Raw genomic sequence first — 22,841 nt, forward strand, 5'->3', positions numbered from 1 at the left:
AAAAAAAAAAAATTGACAGGTATTGCTGTAAGTCCAATTCTTTTTATTTTCAAATGTGATAATTATTAGTTTTGGTCTATTAAAATGAGAACTTTCTTTGTTTCATAAGACCTATGGAATTTGGTAGAACATGGTTTTGTAGAATATAATCTTGAGGGCCTAGCAACATCAGACAATCAAAAAACTCAAATGAAAGAAAACCAATTGAAGTTTGCGAAGGCGCTCTTGTATCTACAGCAAGCAATGGATGAGACTATGTTCCCTCGCATCATGTCAGCTAAAACATCAAAAGAGGCTTGAGATATCCTAAAAAGTGGATTCTAAGGAAGAAACAAGGCATCACCATTAAGCTTCAAGCTCTTCAATGTGAGTTCGAAACTTTCTTCACGAAGGATTCTAAGTCTATCACTGATTTCTTCACAAAAGTTTCTTCTATTGTAAATCAAATTAGATTTTTTGATGAAAATTTTAGAGAACAAATAGTGGTAAAAATTTTTTTAAAAAAATTTAATTATAAAATTTGATAGTGTTGCTGCTGCTGTTGAAGAGCCTAAAAATTTAAATATTTTATCCGTGAATGAATTAATGGGCTCACTTTTGGTTCATGAATAAAGAATTAACAGATCTTTAGGTGAATATCAGAACATGCTTTACAAATGAGGACAGAGCAGAAAAAAGAACAACAAAAAAAATCAAGAGAACATATCCCAAAGCAGAGGCCAAAATGGCGGCAGAGGACATGGTCGATTCAGAACTCGAGGAAGGGGTCGAGGTCGATCAAATGACAGTCAAAGTAACTTCAGTGATGGTGACAAAGAAACTAGACAATATTTTCATTACAAAAAAGTGGGACATATTGAAAAAGACTGTGGTACAAAAATGAAAAACCCAATGTTTCTTTCTACTCTCATCGTAAAAAATATGGTTATCTTGATAAAAATTACTAGAATAAAAATCAAGCTAATTACCATGAAGAGAATAGTAATGAAAAGATGGATGAGAAAAATAATTTTTTCTTGGCTCCTGCTGATGATTGTTCAAGTTATATTTGATTTTTGGATAGTGGATGCAATAACCATATGACTGGTGACAGAAAGTTATTTCAAAAGATTGATACGCCAATCAGTTCCACAGTTTGGATGGGGAATAATAGTGAAGTGGAGGTGCAAGAAAAAGGAATAGTTACACTAGACACAAAGAATGATAAAAAAATTATTTATGATGTGATGTTTATTCTTAATTTAAAATAAAATCTTATTAGTGTTGGACAACTAATGAGAAAAGATTATTCTGCTATTTTTGATGATGACAAATATGAGGTTTATGAAAAGAAAACTGAAAAAATGATAGTCACAATAAAAATGACAAAAACTAAAATATTTTTTTTATAGTTTTCTGAATTATCCTTATACGCATTATCTATTACAACTTCTGATGAATCCTTCTTATGGCATGAAAGATATGGTCATTTGAATATGGAGGATTAGAGCTGATGAGTTAGAAAAACATGGTAGTTGGCTTACCAAAAATTCAAAATGATTGCAATGTTTGTGAATCTTGTGTTTTTGAAAAAGAGCATAGAAATTCTTTTCAAACAAAAAATTCTTGGAGAGTCCAGAAGTGCCTAGCACTTGTACATGCAGATATTTGTGGGCATATGCAGACAACCTCACAAGATGGTAGCAAATATTTTTTACTATTTACAGATGACTGTACAAGGATGATGTGGGTGTATTTTTTAAAAACAAAGTTTGACACATTTTCTATTTTCGGAACTTTCAAAGTTTTTATGGAAAAGAAGAGTGGATACTTTATTAAAACTCTGTGTACTGATATAGGTAGTGAATTCACTTTTAAAGAATTCTCTATTTTTTGCAAAAATATAGGTATCCATAGAAAATTAACTATAAGTTATACACCCCAACAAAATGAAGTAACAGAGTGAAAAAATCGAGTTGTGGTCGAGATAGCCAGATGTATGCTAAAAAAGATAGTACCAAAGGTGTTCTAGACAGAAGCCGTGGCTATTACAGTTTATTTGCTAAACCATTTTTTTACCAAAGTAGTACAAGGTAAAACACCTTATGAAGCATGGTATAGAAGAAAGCCTAATGTGAGTTATTTGAAAATATTTGGCTATGTTGCATATGCTCATGTTCCAACTGAAAAAAGAAGCAAACTTGATGATAAAAGTATTAAATGCATATTTGTGGGATATGGTAATGAAACAAAAGGTTGTAGACTATATGATCTTGTAACTAAAAAATTGTTCATTAGTTGTGATGTGATTTTCAATGAAATTAAAATTTTGAATTTTAATATGGCTGAAATTTCTATAGTTCTAATAAAAGAAGAAGATAATAAAGTTTTGTCTGATGTCAATACCCTGCCTGCATTGTCTGATGAAAATACCTCACTTACATCTCCTAGTCTGCATAATATGTTTAGTGATTCTAATATGCATACAAGTGATTCTGATGACTTAGATGCACATGAAAAAAATGATTCTGACTCATCTCCAATAAAATTTCGAAGGATTTCAGATATTTACTGGTCTATTGATTTTACATGTTTTGCTTTTGAGCTTACTTGTTTTGAAGATGCAATACAGAAAACAGAATGGGTGCAAGCCATGAAGGAAGAAATGCAAGCTATTGAAAAGAATAGGACGTGGAAGCTGGTTGATCTGCCTCTAGAAAAAGAAGCAATGGGACTCAAGTGGATCTACAAGTCCAAGTTCAATGTTAATAATACATTGCAAAAGCATAAAACTCGATTAGTTGCCAACAGTTATGCTAAGATTCTAGGTATTGATTTTTCAATTTTTTTTTTCTGTTACTAGAATTGATACTATCAGGATAGTTTTAGCCTTGGTAGCTCAAAAAAAATGGTAGATTTTTCTATTTGATGTGAAATCTGCTTTTCTAAATGAAAAATTGCAAGAGAAGGTATATATAGAATAGCCTCAAAGATTTAAAGTAAAAGGCTAAGAAGAAAAGGTTTATAAATTAGAGAAAGCTTTGTATGGACTGAACAGGCTCCAAGGGCTTGGTACAATAGAATTAATAACTATTTTCTCCAACATAATTTTCAAAAAAGTGCAAATGAACCAACCCTATATGTAAAGATCCAAGGTATGGAAATTGTCATTGTTTGTCTATATATGGATAATATAATTCATACTGGAAATACGATGAGTTTGCTTAAAGAGTTTAAAAATGCATGATGTCAGAATCTGAAATGACAGATTTGAGACTTTTACATTATTTTTTGGGCATGAAAACTATTTAAGATTCTAATAGAATTTTTCTGTACCAAGAAAAATATGCCAAAGATTTATTAAAAAGATTTTATATGTCTGCTTGTGAGCTGATGAACACTCTGATAAATTCAAATGATAAGCTTGCTTTAGATGATGGTGTTAAAAAAATAGATAAAAAATAATATGGAAGTCTAATTGGAGGACTAATTTATTTGACTCATTCTAGGTCAGATATTATATTTTCAATTAGTTTGTTGTCCAGATTTATGCACAACCCTAGCAAGCACCACTTTGGAGCAATAAAAAGAGTATTCAGATATGTCAAATGGACTCTTAGTTATGGTATTCGCTATGAACATGTGGATATTTTTAAATTATATTCTTACACTGACAATGATTGGGCTGGTTGTGTTGATAGTAGGAAAAGCACTTCTGGGTTTGTGCACAGCTTTGGCTCTGGAGTAATATCTTAGGTGACAAAGAAGTATGAGTCTGTTGCTCTTTGAAGTTCAGAAGTAGAATACATAGCAGCTATAAGTGCAGCATGTCAAATAATTTGGCTTCGGTGAATTTTAGCAAATCTCCAAGAAAGGCAAGATGGAGCAACTCAAATCTATTGGACAACAAATCTACCATTACAATGACAAAAAATCATGTGTTCCATGGTCACACCAAGCATATCGAAGTTCGATATTATTTTATCCAAGAGCTGATGGACAAAGGAGAAATTTAAATGGAGTACTGTAGAACCGATGATCAATTAGCGGACATCTTAACTAAAGCTTTGAGAAAAATTTTTTTTTGCAACTTTCGAAAACAACTTAGAGTTTCACAAATCTAAATTAAAAGGATGTGATAAAAAGTAGGGTGTAATTTAAATTTGAAACCTAAGTTGTGACCCGGTCTTTTGCTTAAATGGGTAAATAGGTGTGTAGTTGCAATCTTTGACAGAAATTTCTGTCAAGATTTCATCATATTATTTATTTTAAAAGCCTTGTAAACCATCTTTTTTACACTATAACTAGAGGAGGTGACTGTAGTCTTAAGCAGTGTGCCCAGTGCCTTTGAGAGAAAAGTGTTGCCATTATTCATCTCTCTTCCCTTGCTTTATCTCTTTTATTCCTCCATCAATCCAAAGTGCTATGAATTAATTTCTAACAGCTGCATGAGCAGAGAGGGAGCTCCAAGTCTTCGAAACCTCGAATCTTACATCGATAATCTCCTCTATCATGACATAGGGTCTCTTAAAAATAAGCCTCGCCACAGACCACCTAGAATCAAACACTAGGCTATTCCTGGCCAATCAAAAATAAAGAGCCATATGAGCCACACGAATGCCTGCTGCCCTAGGAGAGTCACCTCCAGTGCTGTACTTAAGAAACTCCAAAAAAGTTTGGGTGGGGTCCTTCGCCTTAGTGAACTACATGTGCATTCTTGCCAAGGATCAGATAGCCATCACCCACGTACACTAGAAAAGAATATAGTCTATGGTCTCCTCCTCAATGTCGTAGCAGGGGCATGCCAGCTGAATGCCCATACCTCGAGTACATAGAAAGGATCTGCTTGGAAGCCAGCCTCAGGCCACCTTCTCAAGAAAAAGGCTCACCCCAGGTGCACCCTAATCCTCCAAATCCACCTAGCATCCATGTGTCTGAAGGACTCACTCTGATAGAGTTGGTAGAGGTAGGCCATCACAATCCTTGAAGTACAGAAGTATCCCCAAACCCTAACATCTGGACTATTAAAGATAGGAGTTGCAAGGGACGACATCCGCTCCTCCAGCTGCTCTCCAAATAGACAGGACACTATTGCCAAATCCCACCCTCCATCATCAGTTCGAAGGAGATCCGTAACTCTTATGGAGTCCTTCATCTTAGCACTAATGAAACTCGACCATCGACTGAAGGGCCGGTCGCCAATCCACAAATCATGCATGATGTCCATAGAGCACCCATCCCCTACCAGCCATCTCATTTGAGAAAAAATATCGGGCACATGGGTACAGATCTCTCTCCATAAGAAGGACATACTATATTTGAGATGGACCTTACCACTGACATAGCATGGACCATACCTCGCCATCATAATCGAGCTCCACAGAGAGTCCAGGCTGAGCAAAAGTCGGACAGCAAACCTCACAAGTAGGGCCTCCCTCCTTATAGCTAAAGACGGGATATCCAGGCCATCATCCCTAAGAGGTTGGCAAACCACATCCCAAGCAAGTAGGTAGGTGCCACCCCCTCCTCCCAACAGGATGCCCATAGAAAACTCCGAAAGAGCTACTCCAGTCTTATCACCAGAGCTCTAGAAAAAATCATGTGTGATAACATGTAAACAAGAACGAAGCTAAGAACACATCATACGAGGGTGATCCGCCCCATCATGGATAGAGCACGAGCCTGCCAATCCTCCAGCCACTCTCAGATCGTCCTCTCCATATCCACACACTTAGCCCTCCTTAGCTTGCATCCGGTGATAGAAACACCCAGGTACTGAAAGGTCCCACTGTGCTCTCCAATCCCATGAATATCCCTAATCGCAAGCTAGAGCTGAACTAGCATCCACAGACTAAACACGATTGTCGATTTGAGGAGGTTGACCTTCTGGCCCGATATTATGCAATACTCCAAAATCTTTCGGCAGCCAGTCACATTTCAGACAGAGATCCAGTCCATCAGTGAATAATCATCTGCAAAAAGATGTGAGATCGGTCGGGCATCTGGTGTCAGCACATAAGGGTCTAAGACTGGCCCCTGCGCTGCAACATGAAGAGCTCAAAAAAGAGCATCAGCATAGATGATAAAGAGATATGGGGACAAGGAACAACCTTGCCATTGCCCGACCGTGGAGTAGAAAAAGTCCGAAGGCATCCCATTGATCAGGATGGCAAAGGAGGGACCACGAACACATACTAAGATCTAGCTAATCCAGATGGGATGGTAGTCAAATTCCGTCAAGACCCTCTCAAAGAAGCTCCAGCTCATGATTTCATAAGCTCACTCCATGTCAAGCTTGATCACCATGAGACTATGCCGGGGGGTGGCTCACCGATGGTCGTACATAAATTTTTGATAATATGAACACTATCATAAATGCTACACCCACCAACAAACATCCCTTACTCTAGATAAATCAGATGAGAGAGAATAAGCTTCATCCCGCACACCATCAGTTTAGCACAAATCTTATAGAGAGTAGTAAACAAACTGATCGATCTGAAGTGGTCGGGCTCTGAAGCATACTGTCTGTTTGGGATTAGGGCAATGAAAGTATGCTTCCACACCCCTGGCATCTGACTAGTGGAAAAGAACTCCTACACTACCACTACAACCTCAACCTGGATAAGTAGCCAGTATCTCTTGAAAAAGTGAGGAGGAAGCCATAAGGATCCGAGGCTTTGTCCTTAGCCATAGTCCAAAGAGCTCTCTACACCTCCTCCCTAGACACGACCTCCACTAGATCCTTGTTCTCCTCCACCGTGACCGACACATTAGGAGGAGGGAATGCAGTCCAGCTCCATCCCGACTGTACCATCCAGCAGGATCCGAAAGATTAAACAATCCTCTATCTAATCTCCTCATCTGTGGTCAGCCATTATCCCACAGCACTCCTGATAGCTCCGATATGGTTTCTGTATCATCGGATGATGGTGGATTAATGAAAAAATCTCACATTCTGATCTCCCTCCCTAATCCACTGCATTCTGAACTTTGCATCCAGAGAGTCTTCTATTGCTGCAAAAGAGAGTATTGGATGGACAGTAAGCCCTCAAGTCCGTGAACTCTACCTTCCCAAGCCCTCCCTTGCGATCCTCCCACTCATGGAGCTCCATGATGGAGTCCTCAACAGCCTCAAGCCACTTAAATATATCACCCATCTTGATCCTATTCCACCTTAACAAATGCCTCCTCGTCAACTTCAGCCTCCTAATACGGTACCCGACATCACCTCAGATAGGCAGTCTCCAGATGTCCCTAACAATCTTCCAAGATCTAGGATAAGAGAGCTAGAACTTCTCAAGCCAAAATAGGCTTCGATGAGAAGAGATGTTTGAGACTAACAGCAACGGGCAGTGATTAGAGACAATCTGAGGTAGGTGATGTACAAGATGGGTAGGATGATGTTAGACCCAAGCAGTTGTAGCAAAGACCCTGTTAATCCTCTCTCACACCCTCGCAGCACCCATTCGGTTGTTGCACCAAGTAAACCTTGGTCCCATAAAGCCAAGTTCCACAAGATCCACAAACTGGATAAACTCCATGAACTTCCTAGAGCCCACATCATCCACAAAGGATCTGCCTCTCCTCTTATTCTTAGCATCTGTAGTGTAACTGATGTCACCAACCATGACCGTAGGAATTCCTTGATCAATAAGACTAGCCAGCTCTTGCCACACTATTCTCTTTTCTCTATGCTCAGTGCTAGCATATACATCGGATAAGAGCCAAGTAAGCTCATTTATTTTAGTGATAACAACACTAACTTATTGATTACAATAATAGAACACATCCACTAAAGCAACATCGATGCGCCAAACTATAATAATGCCCCCTGGCAGACCTTGGGACTCCACAATATAGAACCCCTAGTTGGCTGGGAAGCGACGATGAGCATGAGCCATGCTGGACCCCGATAATCTAGTTTCCATCAATATGCATATTTCTGGATTATATTGTTGCATAATCCTTCTGAAGGTGGAGTGAAAGAATGACTCCCCCACTCCCCAAACATTTTATATGAGAATATTCATGGGAGAGTATGATGGTAGGAAGATGAACCTGGTTTGGACTCTTCCTGCACTACAGCACCATCACCACATCCCTCACTGTCATTCTTGTAGCCCATCTGAGAGTCCATGGACTCAATGGTTGCTTTGAGTCGGCCCACCACTTTTTTGTGGGCTGCAGGCACTTCTGCTTCTAGCTCCACCATTCCGTTAGTCCCCCCCACCCGATCCCCTAACTTTAGCACTATTGGAGAGGGACGCATGATAGCTTGTGGTGACTTCGGCTCCCCAGCCACTCTAGCCCGCTTCCCATGCCCCACTCTTGCTGCCTACCCATCGATCGGTGAAGATCCCCCCATAAGGAGAAATAGCAGCCCTCACTTGCACCCGACCCCGCCGCCACTGGAAGCAACCTCTCTTACCAATGACATCTACTGATGGTAACGACCAGGCTGGCCTTCACTCGATTAAGAATCTTTAGGCATTGGAGATGCTGTGGCTTTTGTGGCTATATCCTCCTCCTCGATCTTCGGCCCATATATTGAAGACTTATTGTGCGGGCCCGATTCCTGACCCACTACCAGGCCTACCACACCTCCTCGTGCTGTGGCCGGGTCTGCATCCCGGGCTCAGCTCCTAGCCCGTTTAAGAGAGAGCCTAGCCACCTCTATCATGTAGTGGTCCTTTGGGCTTGGGCTTTCCAATAGGCCCACCTCCATAGCATCCGAACTTGGGCCCAACTTTGTCAGCACATTAAACCCAGATCCGAACTCGCCCACCTTGCCTTAGTTAGCATCTGAGTCATCCCTAGCTTTCACCGACGATTATCGTCGGGCAACCTTGGTCAGCTTTTGCTAATCGTTGGAGTTCGATGGTGATTTCGATGAGCTCTCCATTTGTCGAGGAGAATTGGGACGAGATGGAGAGGAGCTGGAGGCCGAGAAATCGGGGTTGGAGTTTGCCACTCCCTTGAGCTTCATCAGAGCCCTAACCAGCTGTGGTAGATGAATCCGAGAAATTGCCATCCACAAACCCATCCATGGCTAGATGACAGTAATCGACACATTGCTCGTTGCTACTTCCCCCTCCACCATCGGGGAAGCTAAGAAGTTCTCTAGCTGTAGTGGCCAACCGCCTTCCATCTTCGTCTCTTGTGGGAATGAACATCCCTCGTCAACATGCCCCATCCAGTCACAGCGATAGCAAATGACTGGAACATTTTTATAGATAAAAGCTTACTAGAAGATTCCCTCATGTCCTTGTATAAGGACTCTTGGCTTCAAGGGTTCCCCTGCATCAAGCTCTACATGGAACCGCACGAATCTAATCTTTTGGTAGTGGTCTGTGAACTCATCTGCCACCATCGATTTTTCGGCCTTCGCCATAATCCCCCTCATCATTTTAGAACCCCAAAACTCCATAGGTAAATTAGGAAGTCGAACCTGCACCACCACTTGTCGAACTTGCTTTACCTTCGAAACAAAGTCTGACACCCACAGCCCTACTATCGATAGCTATCCGACGATGAACCATGGGCCACCATTAAGAATCGTCTTGTGGTCCGTCACCGCTTTAGACCTAATTAGATGGTGGTCCTCCACTGGGGTGAAGGCTTTCGGATCGTATGCTAGCTTATCCTGATCCTTAAACTCCTTGGCCACCCATTCTGACAGCACCTGCTAGTCAGTGCTACACATCAAAATGGAGATGTCCTCCCATTGCTTCCGCATCACCGACATATCCTTCTCTAAAAACTCGAGGATCTTCATGAAGTACTGCCGAAGCTCCTCCAACTCTATCGATGAAATCTTGTGCTCCATCCATTGAGGCTACCGTGGCAGCCCCTGCACTGCTCGAGCCCACATCATCATCTCCTCTCTCAGCTTCGGTGAGGAACGATTGCTGCCACTGCGGCCCTTCCCCTTACTTGGCATAGCAACCACCTACCAAATGCCTAGTTCCCATTCGAAAGAAAGCCCCACAGGCCGCTCAATTCTCAACGAAATCGCCCAATCACCCCATAGGCCCTTAATGTGTAATGAGCTGTTTATTATAAGCATTTGTTTGGTTGGAGATAATTTGGCATGGCAAAATGAATCTTATATCAGATTACCATGTTTGGTATGGAAAAGAAAAGAGAGAGATGGTAAAAAAATGATGGGCCCCATACTTAGTTTTCGGAAGAGAGAAGGCAGAATAAATATCATGAAAAGGTTGGTATTTGGTAAATTTTCAAGTGGTGGTAATCTATACTTGACAAAAATATCTCCAATAAAATTGCATATGTAATCATTAAATTTATTTGATATTTTTCCTAATTCATTCAATTGAGAGCTTTTGCAAAAAAATTAAGATGGAGATGACATTATATAAAGGGCTATATGGTTATAGTTATTATATAAAAATTAAATGGAGATGATAATGCTATGTTAATATTAAAAAATATTTTATATTGACGAGTGTATTTGTAAGTTTGACCATATTCCTATATAGATTTATCTTCTACAAAATGTTGTTATTTTTTTAAATATTATTTTTTGAAATAATTTTTTTAACCATCAAATATAATAAAAATTATTTTTTATAATTTTTTTTAATAAATAAATTTTAAAAATTATTAAATTATTCTATAATCCGATATATTCTAATTAAATGAATCCTAAGAGTAACAAGTGTCCTTGGGCCGTACGTAAGTTCTATACACACGTCCTTATTCCGAGAGTACCTTAAAAAACTCACCGCATAAACTTTCTCACTCGGGAATCTACGTGGCGCGTCTCCTGCGCAACCCACCAGAGCTTTATCTCGGCGTTATCCGCCCATCCCTACCAGCCAAAGCAAATGGATAAAGAGACTCACGCAAGGACCCAAAAAATGCGACCAATAACTAACGGCAAGAAAAACGAATGCAGGTGAGCCCCACTCTTGTTATGCCTCGGGCCCATCTCGTGATATTCTCACCCTACGTTTTGCCACACCCCACTCACCTGACTTGCCTGTATCGATACCCGCAGGACCTCTCATTCTCTCTCCTCTCCTCTCCGTCGCCTGCTCTGCTTCGAGATCGCTTTAGGGTTTCCATTCCGCCAGTCGGACCTCCGGCGAGTTATGTGATCGCATCCCGCCCTCGAGCTGCCGGTTTCCGATCGTCTATAGGGTTCGCGCGATGATTTCTGGCCACGATCCGGTGGAAACCATCCTCCACGCCGTCCGAGATGCCTTCTCCCCTCTCGAATCCGGGTTATTGCGCGCCGCCAAGGATCTCGAGTCCCATTGGCTGAATTCAAGAAGAAACGAGGCCAAGAACGGCGAGTTGTTGGATGTTTTTCATGGATCCGTGAAGCAGCAGCCGGGCCGTGATGCGGTGGTCGCCGTCGCTGTGGTGGATGAGAGGAAGAAAGGCTCCGCCTCCATCAAGATCCCTATCAAGTCTTTTTGCGGAGCGCTCTTCCCTAATTCTTCCGGTGGGAATGCCGGTGCTGGCGCCCGGAAGGGCGACGCCTCTGAGAAAGAGGCAAGCGAAGGAGACAGGGATGGATCGTGTGTCAATTGCTTGCATTTTGCGGCGACCTGGTCTCTCTTGCTCAACAGTTTCTTGCAGGTCTTCCCGAGCCCTTTCAAATCCGCCAAGAAGTGTTTCGGGAAGCAGTGCGGCCAAGAAGATGACCCCTTTGCCGATGCGATGCATGTTAAGCATAGAAGGAGAGGACCACAGAAGATTGTTTTCTGGGGTAAGTCTGAGCGTCCGGCTTCGGAGGATAGAGATATGTTATCGCTTGAGTTGCTTCTCTCCTTTGCATTCGATAGCTTGGTTCAAAATCTCCACATGTTTGATCTGCATTTCCCTGATAAAAGCTCGAAGATCTGCGAACATCCACCTCCTCAGTTCGATCATATGAATGTAATCAAGGGTCTAATCGATGGGAAGAAAGCTGATTTTGATGGGTTCCTCTCAAGTATGAGGTTTGCAAGGGTAGGAGGGGCACCGGGGAGTTTGGCAGGGGCCACGCCTTCAGGAAAGGAAGAGGGCGAGGGTCGCGCCTCCAATGGTGACAGGGAAGAAACTGAGAGTAGTTCGCCACAGAATTTCGCGAGTGGATTGCTCAACATTCCATTATCAAATGTCGAGCGCCTCAAGTCAACGCTATCGACTGTTTCCTTGACTGAGTTGATCGAGTTCTTTCCTCAGTTGGGGAAGTCGTCGTCATCAGATCATCCTGACAAGAAGAAACTATTCTCAGTTCAGGATTTCTTCCGATACACTGAAGCTGAAGGTATATATTCTTAGTTCCCCTTTTCCTTCATAATTGCATCATAATCTAACTTCTGGTGTCAAGATTTGATGTATATATGTTTTAATAATTCCATCATAATCTAACTTCTAGTTTCAAGATTTGATCTATTTGTCTTTGCATTAATTTCATGGTGTCATTACTTTTTCCTAGCCGTCGTTAAGGTTGTATTACGTACAATTTGATGTTGTTTTAATGATTATGCGATACGAACAAGTGTTCATGCATGGCGACAAAGCTCAATAAAATTTGGAAAAGTGTCGGGATAGTGTTAGCTAGTAAACTAATGATCTAGATTCTAGAGTCCCAATTGGAACAAAGAACATGAGAGTTTCATGGAGAAGATGTTCGTTTCCAGCCAAAACATAAACGATTCCAGAAATACCAACTAGAATCAAGCTTTAGGAAATTTATGCCGGGAGGTCTATGATTGTTGGAAGCCCACACGTGTAGAAAATGTGTTATTTGGCAGACTTTAGATCATAGAGTCCATCTGTTTGTCAATTTGTGCAAGCCGACAACTCTGTTTGTTTCATAAGAAAAGAATTGCTATATATTTATCATTTTAAGAGTCTGACACATCAGAAAAAGGTAGAAATCGAGCGACTTTCTTAGCTTTAAAAGCAGCTTAAAACTCTCAAAGATGTGTACCCAAAAAATGTAAATACTTAAAAAATTTATCTGATGATGCTGAGTATCTTGAAAGGAAAGAATTTTGGACAAGTTTCCTTAGTCATGCTGGAATTAGATGGTCAGGACACTAATTGCAAGATTATGATTCCTGTGGATATGAATACCTGTGTATCCTGTGCCCACATCTGTCAATATGGATCTTCTAAGCAGTTTAAAGAATCAAGGCAAGCTAATTGAAATATATCCAAGTACCTAATATCATATGAATACCTGTGTATCCCAATATCGATTTTCGAAGCAGTTTAAAGAATCAGGGCAAGCTAATCAAAACATATCCAAATGCCTAATATCATTAATTCCAGACCACAGTTGTGACAAAATAAGTTGGAGACAACAACAAGAGTCTAAAGTAACTGGGTAATGTTATGACTAATACTTGCTGGAACTTCAACTAGAATCAGACCATTTTATGAAGTATAGTCCAAGCTTCTAGACTTTGGCCACCGTGACATGAACATACATGTCAGACTGTTAGACCTTGTTGTCATTGAGCATTGGAGATCAATATTGTTCACCTTCCACTATCACATTTCCATATGCATAATTATAAAGCTGGTGCTTGATACACACTGGCATGTTAGGCAAGTACCAGCATGCAGCCTGACATGCCTCTTTTGTGTGTTGATAAGGCATTATTCTGGTTCGTGCTTGTCAGTGCCAATGGGCACTCTAAATCTTGGGGTGCATATATGCCATGTCGATTTAAATTCCTGAAGCTCATATGCCCTCATTTGTTTCTAATATGAATTCATTTTCTTCTTTCATTGTCAATTTTCCATGGAGTCTGATAAGAGTATATGAGACCTGCACGTAGGAAGCAGATGGAAATGTATATCATGAAAGTGTTTTTCTTTAGAAGAGTCCGCTGGATGTGGTAGCATCAGATTACAGACACACACACACACACACACACACAAAAAAAAAAAAAAAGGAAAAAAAGAACTGATGGCAAAAAGTGTCCAAAATTTGCATGTTGAGAACTGCTATCAGTTACAGCCTCACCTTCCAAGAGCACAATAGATGCATGATTCTTCTGTTGACTCGATTCCAGTGTAAGATCCATGATATGTAAGGTTTTGCCTTCAAAAATCTTATTGTTGCATTGTTGTTAGGTCTTCACAAAATACTATTATCTGTAATCCATGATTTTTATGTTTCAACATTGAAGCCAAATCTTATGGAGATAAGTTGTGATTTGAGGAAGGCTAAGAAGTATTCAATGGAAGCCAGAAAGTCTGCTAGGTTCCATTGGAAAAAGAGAAATAATCAGCACTCGCTCATCCTCTACTATACAAAAATTGCATCATTTAGACGCCACCTTCCCCCTTTAAAAGGTTCTCAAGTGAGGCAAAGGTTTTATAATGACAAGATAACAAGCATGTGCATTTGTGATGAAATTATGGATTTCAAATCCAAATTTTGGATGCTAGAGCATATATCCCAATCAGTGAAAAAATAGCAAAAGGAAGTCATGCTTATGCTACTTCCTCAGCTTCAATAATCCAAAAGGATGTTCCATGTCCATCTCCTCTCACCTTGAACGGTCCTAAAACTCTTGAAAGCATTCAAGAAAGTCCAGGGAGAATAAACTCTAGCATAGTAGGACCATGTCTGAAGCCTTTTTTAAACCTTTACCATATTGAACCGAGTACACATTCTGAATGATTTTGGGTCCAAAGTTCCCCATTAGCCTGAGGAATTTCCTCCATAAATTTGCTCTTCAAAGTTCAAGGCCAATTACCTAATATGGTTAGGTTAATGTTTCTAGCATTTCTGATGCCAGGGCCTGCCTTTTTGCTCTTGAAGATGCTTTAATTTACTTAAATAGGTGCTATTAATTCCTGCCATCAAGCCCCCTCCCTATTATCTGAATTTTTTTCTAAAAATTTTCTTTAATTTTTTGGCTAGCCTGCAATGCAAAAAAAACATGAAATGACAGAATGTTGACTAGAATTGTGTATATGAATGACAGTCAACAATGTTACCTGGACATGTAAAAGTCAATTGTCCAAGTGTCCAACAGAGTTGGACACATGAACCTTCAGAAATTGGACACTATTGGGATCATTCATATAGTATAATGTGTTTGTAAATGTCTATAAATGTATGTAAATAATGTATAATTTGTTAGAACAACTGCTTAATAATTCGATAGAATGGACCAAATGTTTGTGGAATGTTATATTAGACTTGAAGTTTCAAGGTATGAGTGCCAAAAGTTGATATGTAAAAATATGATGATGTCATGATTTGTTAGTATGAAGTGTCAAGTAGTATCATGTCAAAAGAAAAGCCAAAATTTTGAAGTGTTTGGGTAATGTTTACCCTTAACCTCAAAGCAGATGAGTTTATCATTTTTCTTCCATCCCTCAAGTTATAAATCAGACCTCTAAACAATAAGTTCTCAATTTTTCTCCTTTGTACAAGAAAAAAATGAAAACAGAAAGCATTACTATTGTTAACAATGCAAATTTCTTCACCTTGTGTATTCTATAGACATCAAAAGGTTGAAAGAGTATATCAGAGGAAAAGTTACATTGTTTTAAAATCTGAATGGCAGCTAAAGTTAGTAAGGTGATTAGGAAAAGGTACTTCATCAACTTTGCTACAGTTGGGACTTTGCTGGCACTTATTTTTCAATGAGAAGCTGCACATATATCTCTACACCCTTAGCTAATCTGTGAACCATCTACATGCTGCTTCTTTTTGCTGGTTATTTAATAAGCTGAATATGTTTGGTCTTATAACGGTGAAATTAAAAATTCTACAGGAAGGCACTTTTTTGAGGAGTTGGATAGAGATGGTGATGGTCAAGTAACTCTTGAGGACCTTGAAATTGCAATGAGAAAGAGAAGGCTGCCAAGAAGATATGCTAGGGATTTTCTGCGCCGTACTAGAAGCAACATATTTTCAAAGTCAATTGGGTGGAAACAGTTTTTGTCCTTGATGGAGCAGAAGGAGCCGACCATGCTTAGAGCTTACACAACCCTCTGTCTAAGCAAGTCTGGAACACTTCAAAAAAATCAAATCTTGACTTCACTCAAAAGTGCAGGCCTTCCCGCTAACGAAGATAATGCTGTTGCTATGTTGCGTTATCTGAATGCAGATACTGAAGGATCCATTTCATACAGTCATTTCCGTAATTTTATGCTGCTGCTTCCATCAGAGAGACTTGAAGATGATCCTCGGTATGGTTAAATCAAGCTACTATCTTAAAGAACATTCTATATGGTGAACAAAGAGCTTATGGGCAATAAATTATTGCTTCTAGAGCTCTGATTGTTGTTCTTGAAATTAAAAAAAACTTCTTGGAAAAGTATAGCTTCTAATGATCTCATTTATGTTTTCATATTGTTTTAATCTGTCTCATTATTGTGAGATCTTAAATCTCATTTCAATCCAATAACATCTTTAAGGCTTAAGGCTTTAGCTGCAGACTGGCTTGTGATCCTTGTCAACAAATTCATAATGATGGTTGGACTTACTTGCCACTCTTTCAAGGATTTTCTTTTTTATTGTTGCCTCTAAGGCATATCTACCTGTGGATACAAGAAGTCCTGGTTTATTGTGAAAGATTGTAAATACTGGATTTCTTATATAATGAAGCATGAATCACTGCAATGGGATGGTTCTGGCTTTTGCATGTGTTGCTAAGCAAGACTAACATGCCTGACCTATCTTCCTAAGAATGCTGTAGTCAGATAGTGAAAGATTTTACTGGACCACTTAGAAAAATGCTCGTGAACCTGTTATTAGCTGTTTCTTTTATGGTCAGTGACATGTAAGAATGTTCTTAGAGGGAAAAGACTATGGAACTTTCTGGATTGAACTTAAATTTGATTGCAGTTTTACGACAAGTATCATAAAAGCTATAAATAGAACATTCATCAGGAAGTAGATGCTTGTATATGAAAATACTTGATAAACAGAATATGCACTGCCAAGCTGCTTTCTCTTGCCCTTTGTGGCTTCTTACTTTTGATCTGTATTTCTGAGAAAATGGATCGCATATTTGATCCTTCTGGATCTATCTTGGAACATTTTTATGTTATCATATGTTATATGTAAGAAAAATTCTCTGGTTGAAGGAGTTGCTTGACCTATTGGGCTGCTCTCGCACTAGATTAGTGTGACTGCCCGTTTGTACCAAAAAAGAAAAACAAGGAGTTGCTTCATTTCATTTTTTTTCATAGTTCTTGGTACCTATATCCATCCATACTTAGTGTAAAAGTTATATGTATGTGCATCTTGGAATTAGAGTCTAACTCATTATTATCTATTACATCTCTCAAGGGAAATTAGTTGATAGTTGTTTTATTCTTTTTAACTTGATGCTCATCTTGGATATTATGTACAGGAGTATCTGGTTTGAAGCTGCTACACTTGTAGCTGTTCCTCCACCTGTGGAAATATCTACTGAAAATGTTCTAAAGTCTGCTTTGGCAGGAGGTCTTGCTTGTGCACTTTCTACTTCTGTGATGCATCCCATCGATACAATGAAGGTGCCCTCTTAACCAACCAACATGCACATACATGATAGCACTCCTTATTGTTTCAGTAGTTTAAGCGACTGAATGGAATGCACTCATGTCTTGGTGAAAAGTGTGTTGCATCGTCAATTGATCTAAATACAGGGAATTTTTGAACTGGAATTCCATGTTATGTTATTTTTATTTTTATTTGTCATGGGTATGTTGCATGGTGCTTTTTTAGTATTGTAGAAAACAGCAGAATATGTCAATTGTCTTGATATTTACTTTTCTGATAGCACTGAAGCAATATGATGGTATCGCTTGTCCTGTGAGCATGTTGCTCCTTCATTCCCCATGTGCATTATCTGAGGGCAAGTTGAGTTTACACGTGATGTTCACTGATCTTAACCAAGAAAGGACGGATATCCTCTGATTTGTTTTACATTGAATCTCTAGCTGAAGAAAGGAGAAAAAGGAAAAGGAACCTTTTCTCCCCCTTTTTTTTCATGGTGGTGGTTCGGGGGCCGGGGCCGGGGGCCGGGGCGGAGGCTCACTGAAACATGCTGAGAACCTGTATGTTTTTGGTATATATAAAATCAAATATGACAGATTTAAAATTTTGACCGGGCTAAACCTACAAAAACATGTGGGTGAAAACTGTCTAGATAATGCAAATCACATTGAAACACTCTTAGTATGTGAGCCTCGATAATTTGGTGGGGGTCACCTCAAGAGAAGGGCTTTTGTGTTAGTGCTGCAAATACACGGTTTGACCTACATGCACATGTAATAAAGATTTCTTTATTGGGTGAGGTTTTGAAAGCATAAATTGCAGTAGTACAATGATAATATAATATGAAGAAAAATTAAAAGACCATATATATTTTTATTTCTTGACTCGTATATGTTCAATGTGGAAGAATCATGATGGAATTGCTGGATTTGATTGGATGCTGATTATCAAGGCAATGCTATTCGCATGATTCACCTAATTGATGGAATGAGATAGCATTTTCTTTTGGCCATGCCCCATTTTATCATCTTAGAATACAAAAAAGAAACCTTCTTGACCTTACATTGATCTCATAATAAATATAGCTTCTTCAAAATTTTAAGAACCCTGCCATAAGCAGGCAAAAATAAAAGAGATAGCAGACATTTCTGCCAACCAAGTAATAAGTAGAAGTAATTGTATGTTTTGAATGCTATGCTGATGCAGTTCTGATAGTTCATTGCTTCATTTCATTTTAGTATGTAGAATTTTATTTGGTTGATGTTCCCAATGTAATGAATTTGTGGTTTTATCAGACACGTGTACAAGCATCAACTCTTTCTTTCCCAGAACTTATATCAAAGCTCCCTCAAATTGGGCTTCGGGGATTATATAGAGGTTCCATCCCTGCTATTCTTGGGCAGTTTTCAAGGTTAGCATTCTGTTGCCCACTATTAACAGCTTTGAGCTTCTGTAGCACTCAGCTCTGTTTTCACTGGCAGCCATGGGTTGAGGACTGGTATTTTCGAGGCGAGCAAGCTAGTATTAATAAATGTTGCCCCAACACTTCCAGATATTCAGGTAAATTAAAGCATGTACATTTGTATGTATTTGTTTGTATATCATATTTGCAGCCATTCTTGTGGAAAAGTTGGATATCTACCCATGACCTGCTGTAAATTCTTTCAGCATGTTAACTGTTGTCAGTTTTCATTTGGTAGTTTTGCATCCATATATATATATATATATTTCAAAATTATTTTAATTACGAAGTTGCATAACCATTGGGTTCTCTTCATATTCACTGTAACTACCTTTCCCATCATAATGCACCATATGCAGGACATAATCAAGAACACTGTTGCTGCATGACTTGGTAAATTGAGGACTCTTGTTTGTTTCATGAAGGCTGTGAAATGGGACAACTTAGAATTTGTGATAAAGTAATCTAACATGATGCAGATTCTGTAAATGATACATGTATATTCTCATGTAGGTGCAATCCTTGGCATCCTTCTGCAGCACAATCCTGGGAACGGCTGTTCGAATTCCTTGTGAGGTTTTAAAGCAACGGCTGCAGGCAGGCATCTTTGACAATGTAGGAGAAGCACTTGTGGGTACCATGCGCCAAGATGGTCTTAAAGGTTTCTTTCGAGGCACTGGTGCAACACTTTGCCGTGAGGTCCCATTCTATGTCGCAGGGATGGGTCTCTATGCGGAAGCTAAAAAGGTAGCCATTTGCCCTGTATGAATACTATAAATATTATTCTTTGATATTAATATTTCCCTTCTTGAGGGGCCGTTGCTTCGTGCAATGGTAAGGCTTGGAGCTGACAAGTGTGATGGCATGGGTTCGAGTCCTAAGGCAGTTACTTTGTATAAAAAGAAAATGCTAAATGTTAGGTCTATCCTGAGGACCCTGGATTACTGGGAATATTACTGAGTAACGTCCTATTAAGATTCCTTTTTTGCAGTCGAAATTTGATTAGAGGCTTCTGACCGACTGGAGTACAGGTTTTCGACATGCCTAGTTGATAGATTTGCTGTAGGATTCCCAGAATTAAATTTTTCACAAGAAAAAAATATTCCACACTGTCAGAAATCCTCAACCACAATTTGCTATTTTATTTGCAGCTTGAACTGGTTTGCTGTTTAGCTTTATCTATCATCTTCTTGACAATTCATATATCCATGATTTATTTTCTGTAGGATTCACAGAACTAAACTTCCCAGAAAATAAAAATTGCAAACAACCAGAAATGCTCAACTTGATATGACAGTTCCTTCTGTTGCAACTTGAACCAAGCTGCAATTTGGCTTTTGTTGATTGCATGCACTGTTTATAGAGCTTGTGGATAGATACTGGGTATTAGTCAATAATGCTAGTTCGAATAAAATTGTTTGTCAACAAATTCATATAAATGTCTATGACATTTGAGTGTAGCATGCAATTATTATATGTAATGCATTGTAACTTACTGTAGCTCACGGATAAGAAAATGGCTCCATTTGGTATTGCTTTTGTTTTTTGTTTCTGTTTTTAAAAATCCAAGAAAAAAATTGAACTGGATTGTATGAATATGTATGATGCAGCTCATTTCTTTTTTAAATTGTTTGCAAAACCTTTAGAACTTTTGGCAGCAAAGTTGTTTTGCTTTTAGAAAAGTGAAACTAAGAGCAAGGAATGGCAAAAGTTTTGTGCAGACACTCTATCTAATGTCAAGCTTTCTCTAACATCAACCTCCATGTTTTATTTCACTAATTTGTGGGGAAATAAAAACACAAAAGCAACAACAGTACCAAACAGGCTCTAAACTTTTCAGGCGTTTCCAGAAACTGAAACCACCACAGCCACCTCTTCCTGATACAGCTGGCTGGCAAATTATTATTATGTGTAATTTGCGCTGGTGGGGGTGGCAGTAGCGGCTTCCCCGGAGCATTATGGCATTAACAACCAGGTCTTTATAACCAGAATGCATTTTAAATAAATATTTATTGACATCAGAAACTGTCATCTAAATCAACCTATAAATTTTCTTTTCTTTCCCTTTATTTTGAATATCTGACTTTATAAATTCTGAGAAAGCAGTCTGTTTTATGTTAGGCTTCTTGTTTAGAATGCGAAATGATAAATAATTGAATGATTATAATTTTCTGTAGTGCTCACCACAACCGGTACAGTTTTTCTATTTATAAAATACTTGCAAGTAAATTAATTGTTGGCTTTGACTCTTTCTAAAGGCTGCACAGAATCTTCTAAACCGAGACTTGGAACCTTGGGAGACTGTCGTCGTGGGGGCTTTATCTGGTGGGCTTGCTGCTGTCATTACAACTCCTTTTGATGTGATGAAAACAAGGATGATGACTGCTCCTCAGGGCCGGCCAGTCTCGATGCAAATGGTGGCCTTCTCCATTCTTCGTAAAGAGGGTCCCATTGGGCTATTTAAGGGAGCTGTGCCTAGGTTCTTCTGGATTGCACCTCTTGGTGCAATGAATTTTGCTGGCTACGAGCTAGCAAAGAAGGCAATGGACAAAAGTGAGCATATGGCTGGTGAGCAGTTGCATGAGAAACGGATGGCTGGTTCTGGTTGAGCCGTCTACTGATTTCTTCCTTTACGGGAAGACAGGAATAGGCCTACTCTTGTTGATGCGCTAGTTGTTACAGAAATTTGGTTACTTCTGTGGTACTGTGGCAGAGAGCCATTAATTTTGTACCGTGAGTCTTTTTGTTTTTTATTTTTTTAGGTAGAAAGCCACATCAGCTATTGAAGGATGATTGGCTGGTTAGACAGTTTTTGCGTTTTTTTTGTTTCCCCTGAAAAACGTTTCTTTTATGTATATACTTTATAGTTGTTACCTGTGCAGTTGGGCTCCTTTCTAAGATGATCTATAAAATCATTTATGGAGGCGGTTATTTCTGGGTTCCATTCGAACTTTTTTTTATCATTGTATAATAAATATAATTTCTTGATCTCCTCTTCCTTTCCCCAGATATACAAAGCCTGGCTGCAGTACTTCTATTTGTTGTCAACCAGTTGTCGCTGTTGGTTGTTTCTGAAGTCAAGTAATGCTCAACAGGAGTCACAGTTCTACTGGGTATCCATGTATACGCTATAAACAATGCCCCTTTTTTTCCCCTGACCCTAAGGCGTGGACGCAAAGTCCCACCTCCTAAAGGAGGCGGAATTCGTACAAACAATGTTGTAACTGATACTTGGCAAATAACACATTTTAGCAGACATCATAGTTTGGGCCGTTGGGGTTCAAGGCTGCTTTTTGGATGCAAAATATTATTACTCATGATACGTACTGTTCATCCATATGTGTGGGGGTAGATGAGCGCATAAGCTGAAGTCTCTGAAAAGACCAGGCTTTCAAACAAATGTTTGCATCTTTTTGCTCAAATATCTTTCAGTGTTTTACTTGTTCGTTTGAGGCCTTATAGGAAGCCAATTCTGAATTTTCAGTGGTATAAAAGCAGTACCAATTTTTCAAGTCAAACTCAGAAATTCTTAGTTTAAATCCACAAGAATTTTCGTTGCTGATAAAAAACCCATATGTTACACAGATGAGTCTGCAGTGGGAGGTATAAGCACTTGGCAGGGTTTTGAAGCCTGTTCCATGCTCCTTCCAAGCTGAATTATCCGTGAGCTTACCTGACATTCACAAAAAAGTCCTCTGCAATCCAGGGGGAGGGGAAGGCCCGGATAACCTAAAATTTAGTCAGACAGTCACTAGCGGAACGGATGATGCATAACTTTTTAAATGCCGAATGGTCCAGAAGTGTTTCAACTGCCTAAAAGATAAGGTTAAACCTTTCCAAATAGTCGAGAGATCATGAACAACAATGTTACTTCAGGAATTACACCAGGATCAGGCCACAGCCATATCTATTTTCTGGCGT

At 39.4% G+C, this 22,841-nt stretch overlaps 1 protein-coding gene across 1 annotated transcript; it reads left to right on the forward strand.

Moving 5' to 3' along the window:
* Positions 1 to 11,011: 11,011 nt before the first annotated feature.
* On the forward strand, positions 11,012 to 21,864 carry LOC105045814 (uncharacterized). Its single transcript, XM_010924220.4, has 7 exons — positions 11,012 to 12,262; positions 15,744 to 16,161; positions 17,331 to 17,475; positions 18,754 to 18,869; positions 18,940 to 19,018; positions 19,434 to 19,667; positions 21,179 to 21,864. Exons 1-7 carry the CDS (start codon positions 11,155 to 11,157, stop codon positions 21,527 to 21,529), a joined length of 2,451 nt encoding a protein of 816 aa, XP_010922522.1. The 5' UTR covers positions 11,012 to 11,154; the 3' UTR covers positions 21,530 to 21,864.
* Positions 21,865 to 22,841: the final 977 nt, after the last annotated feature.

This window comes from Elaeis guineensis, chromosome 5 (genome assembly GCF_000442705.2).
Source record: "Elaeis guineensis isolate ETL-2024a chromosome 5, EG11, whole genome shotgun sequence".
In the NCBI taxonomy this organism is placed as follows: domain Eukaryota; kingdom Viridiplantae; phylum Streptophyta; class Magnoliopsida; order Arecales; family Arecaceae; genus Elaeis; species Elaeis guineensis.

Bases quoted from the DNA above. Each gene is read 5' to 3' on its own strand.
- LOC105045814 (XM_010924220.4), top strand. From the start codon at position 11,155: ATGATTTCTGGCCACGATCCGGTGGAAACCATCCTCCACGCCGTCCGA. The intron at 19,019-19,433 runs GTAAATTAAAGC...ATTCTCATGTAG, and splicing joins CAACACTTCCAGATATTCAG to GTGCAATCCTTGGCATCCTT. The intron at 19,668-21,178 runs GTAGCCATTTGC...CTCTTTCTAAAG, and splicing joins TCTATGCGGAAGCTAAAAAG to GCTGCACAGAATCTTCTAAA.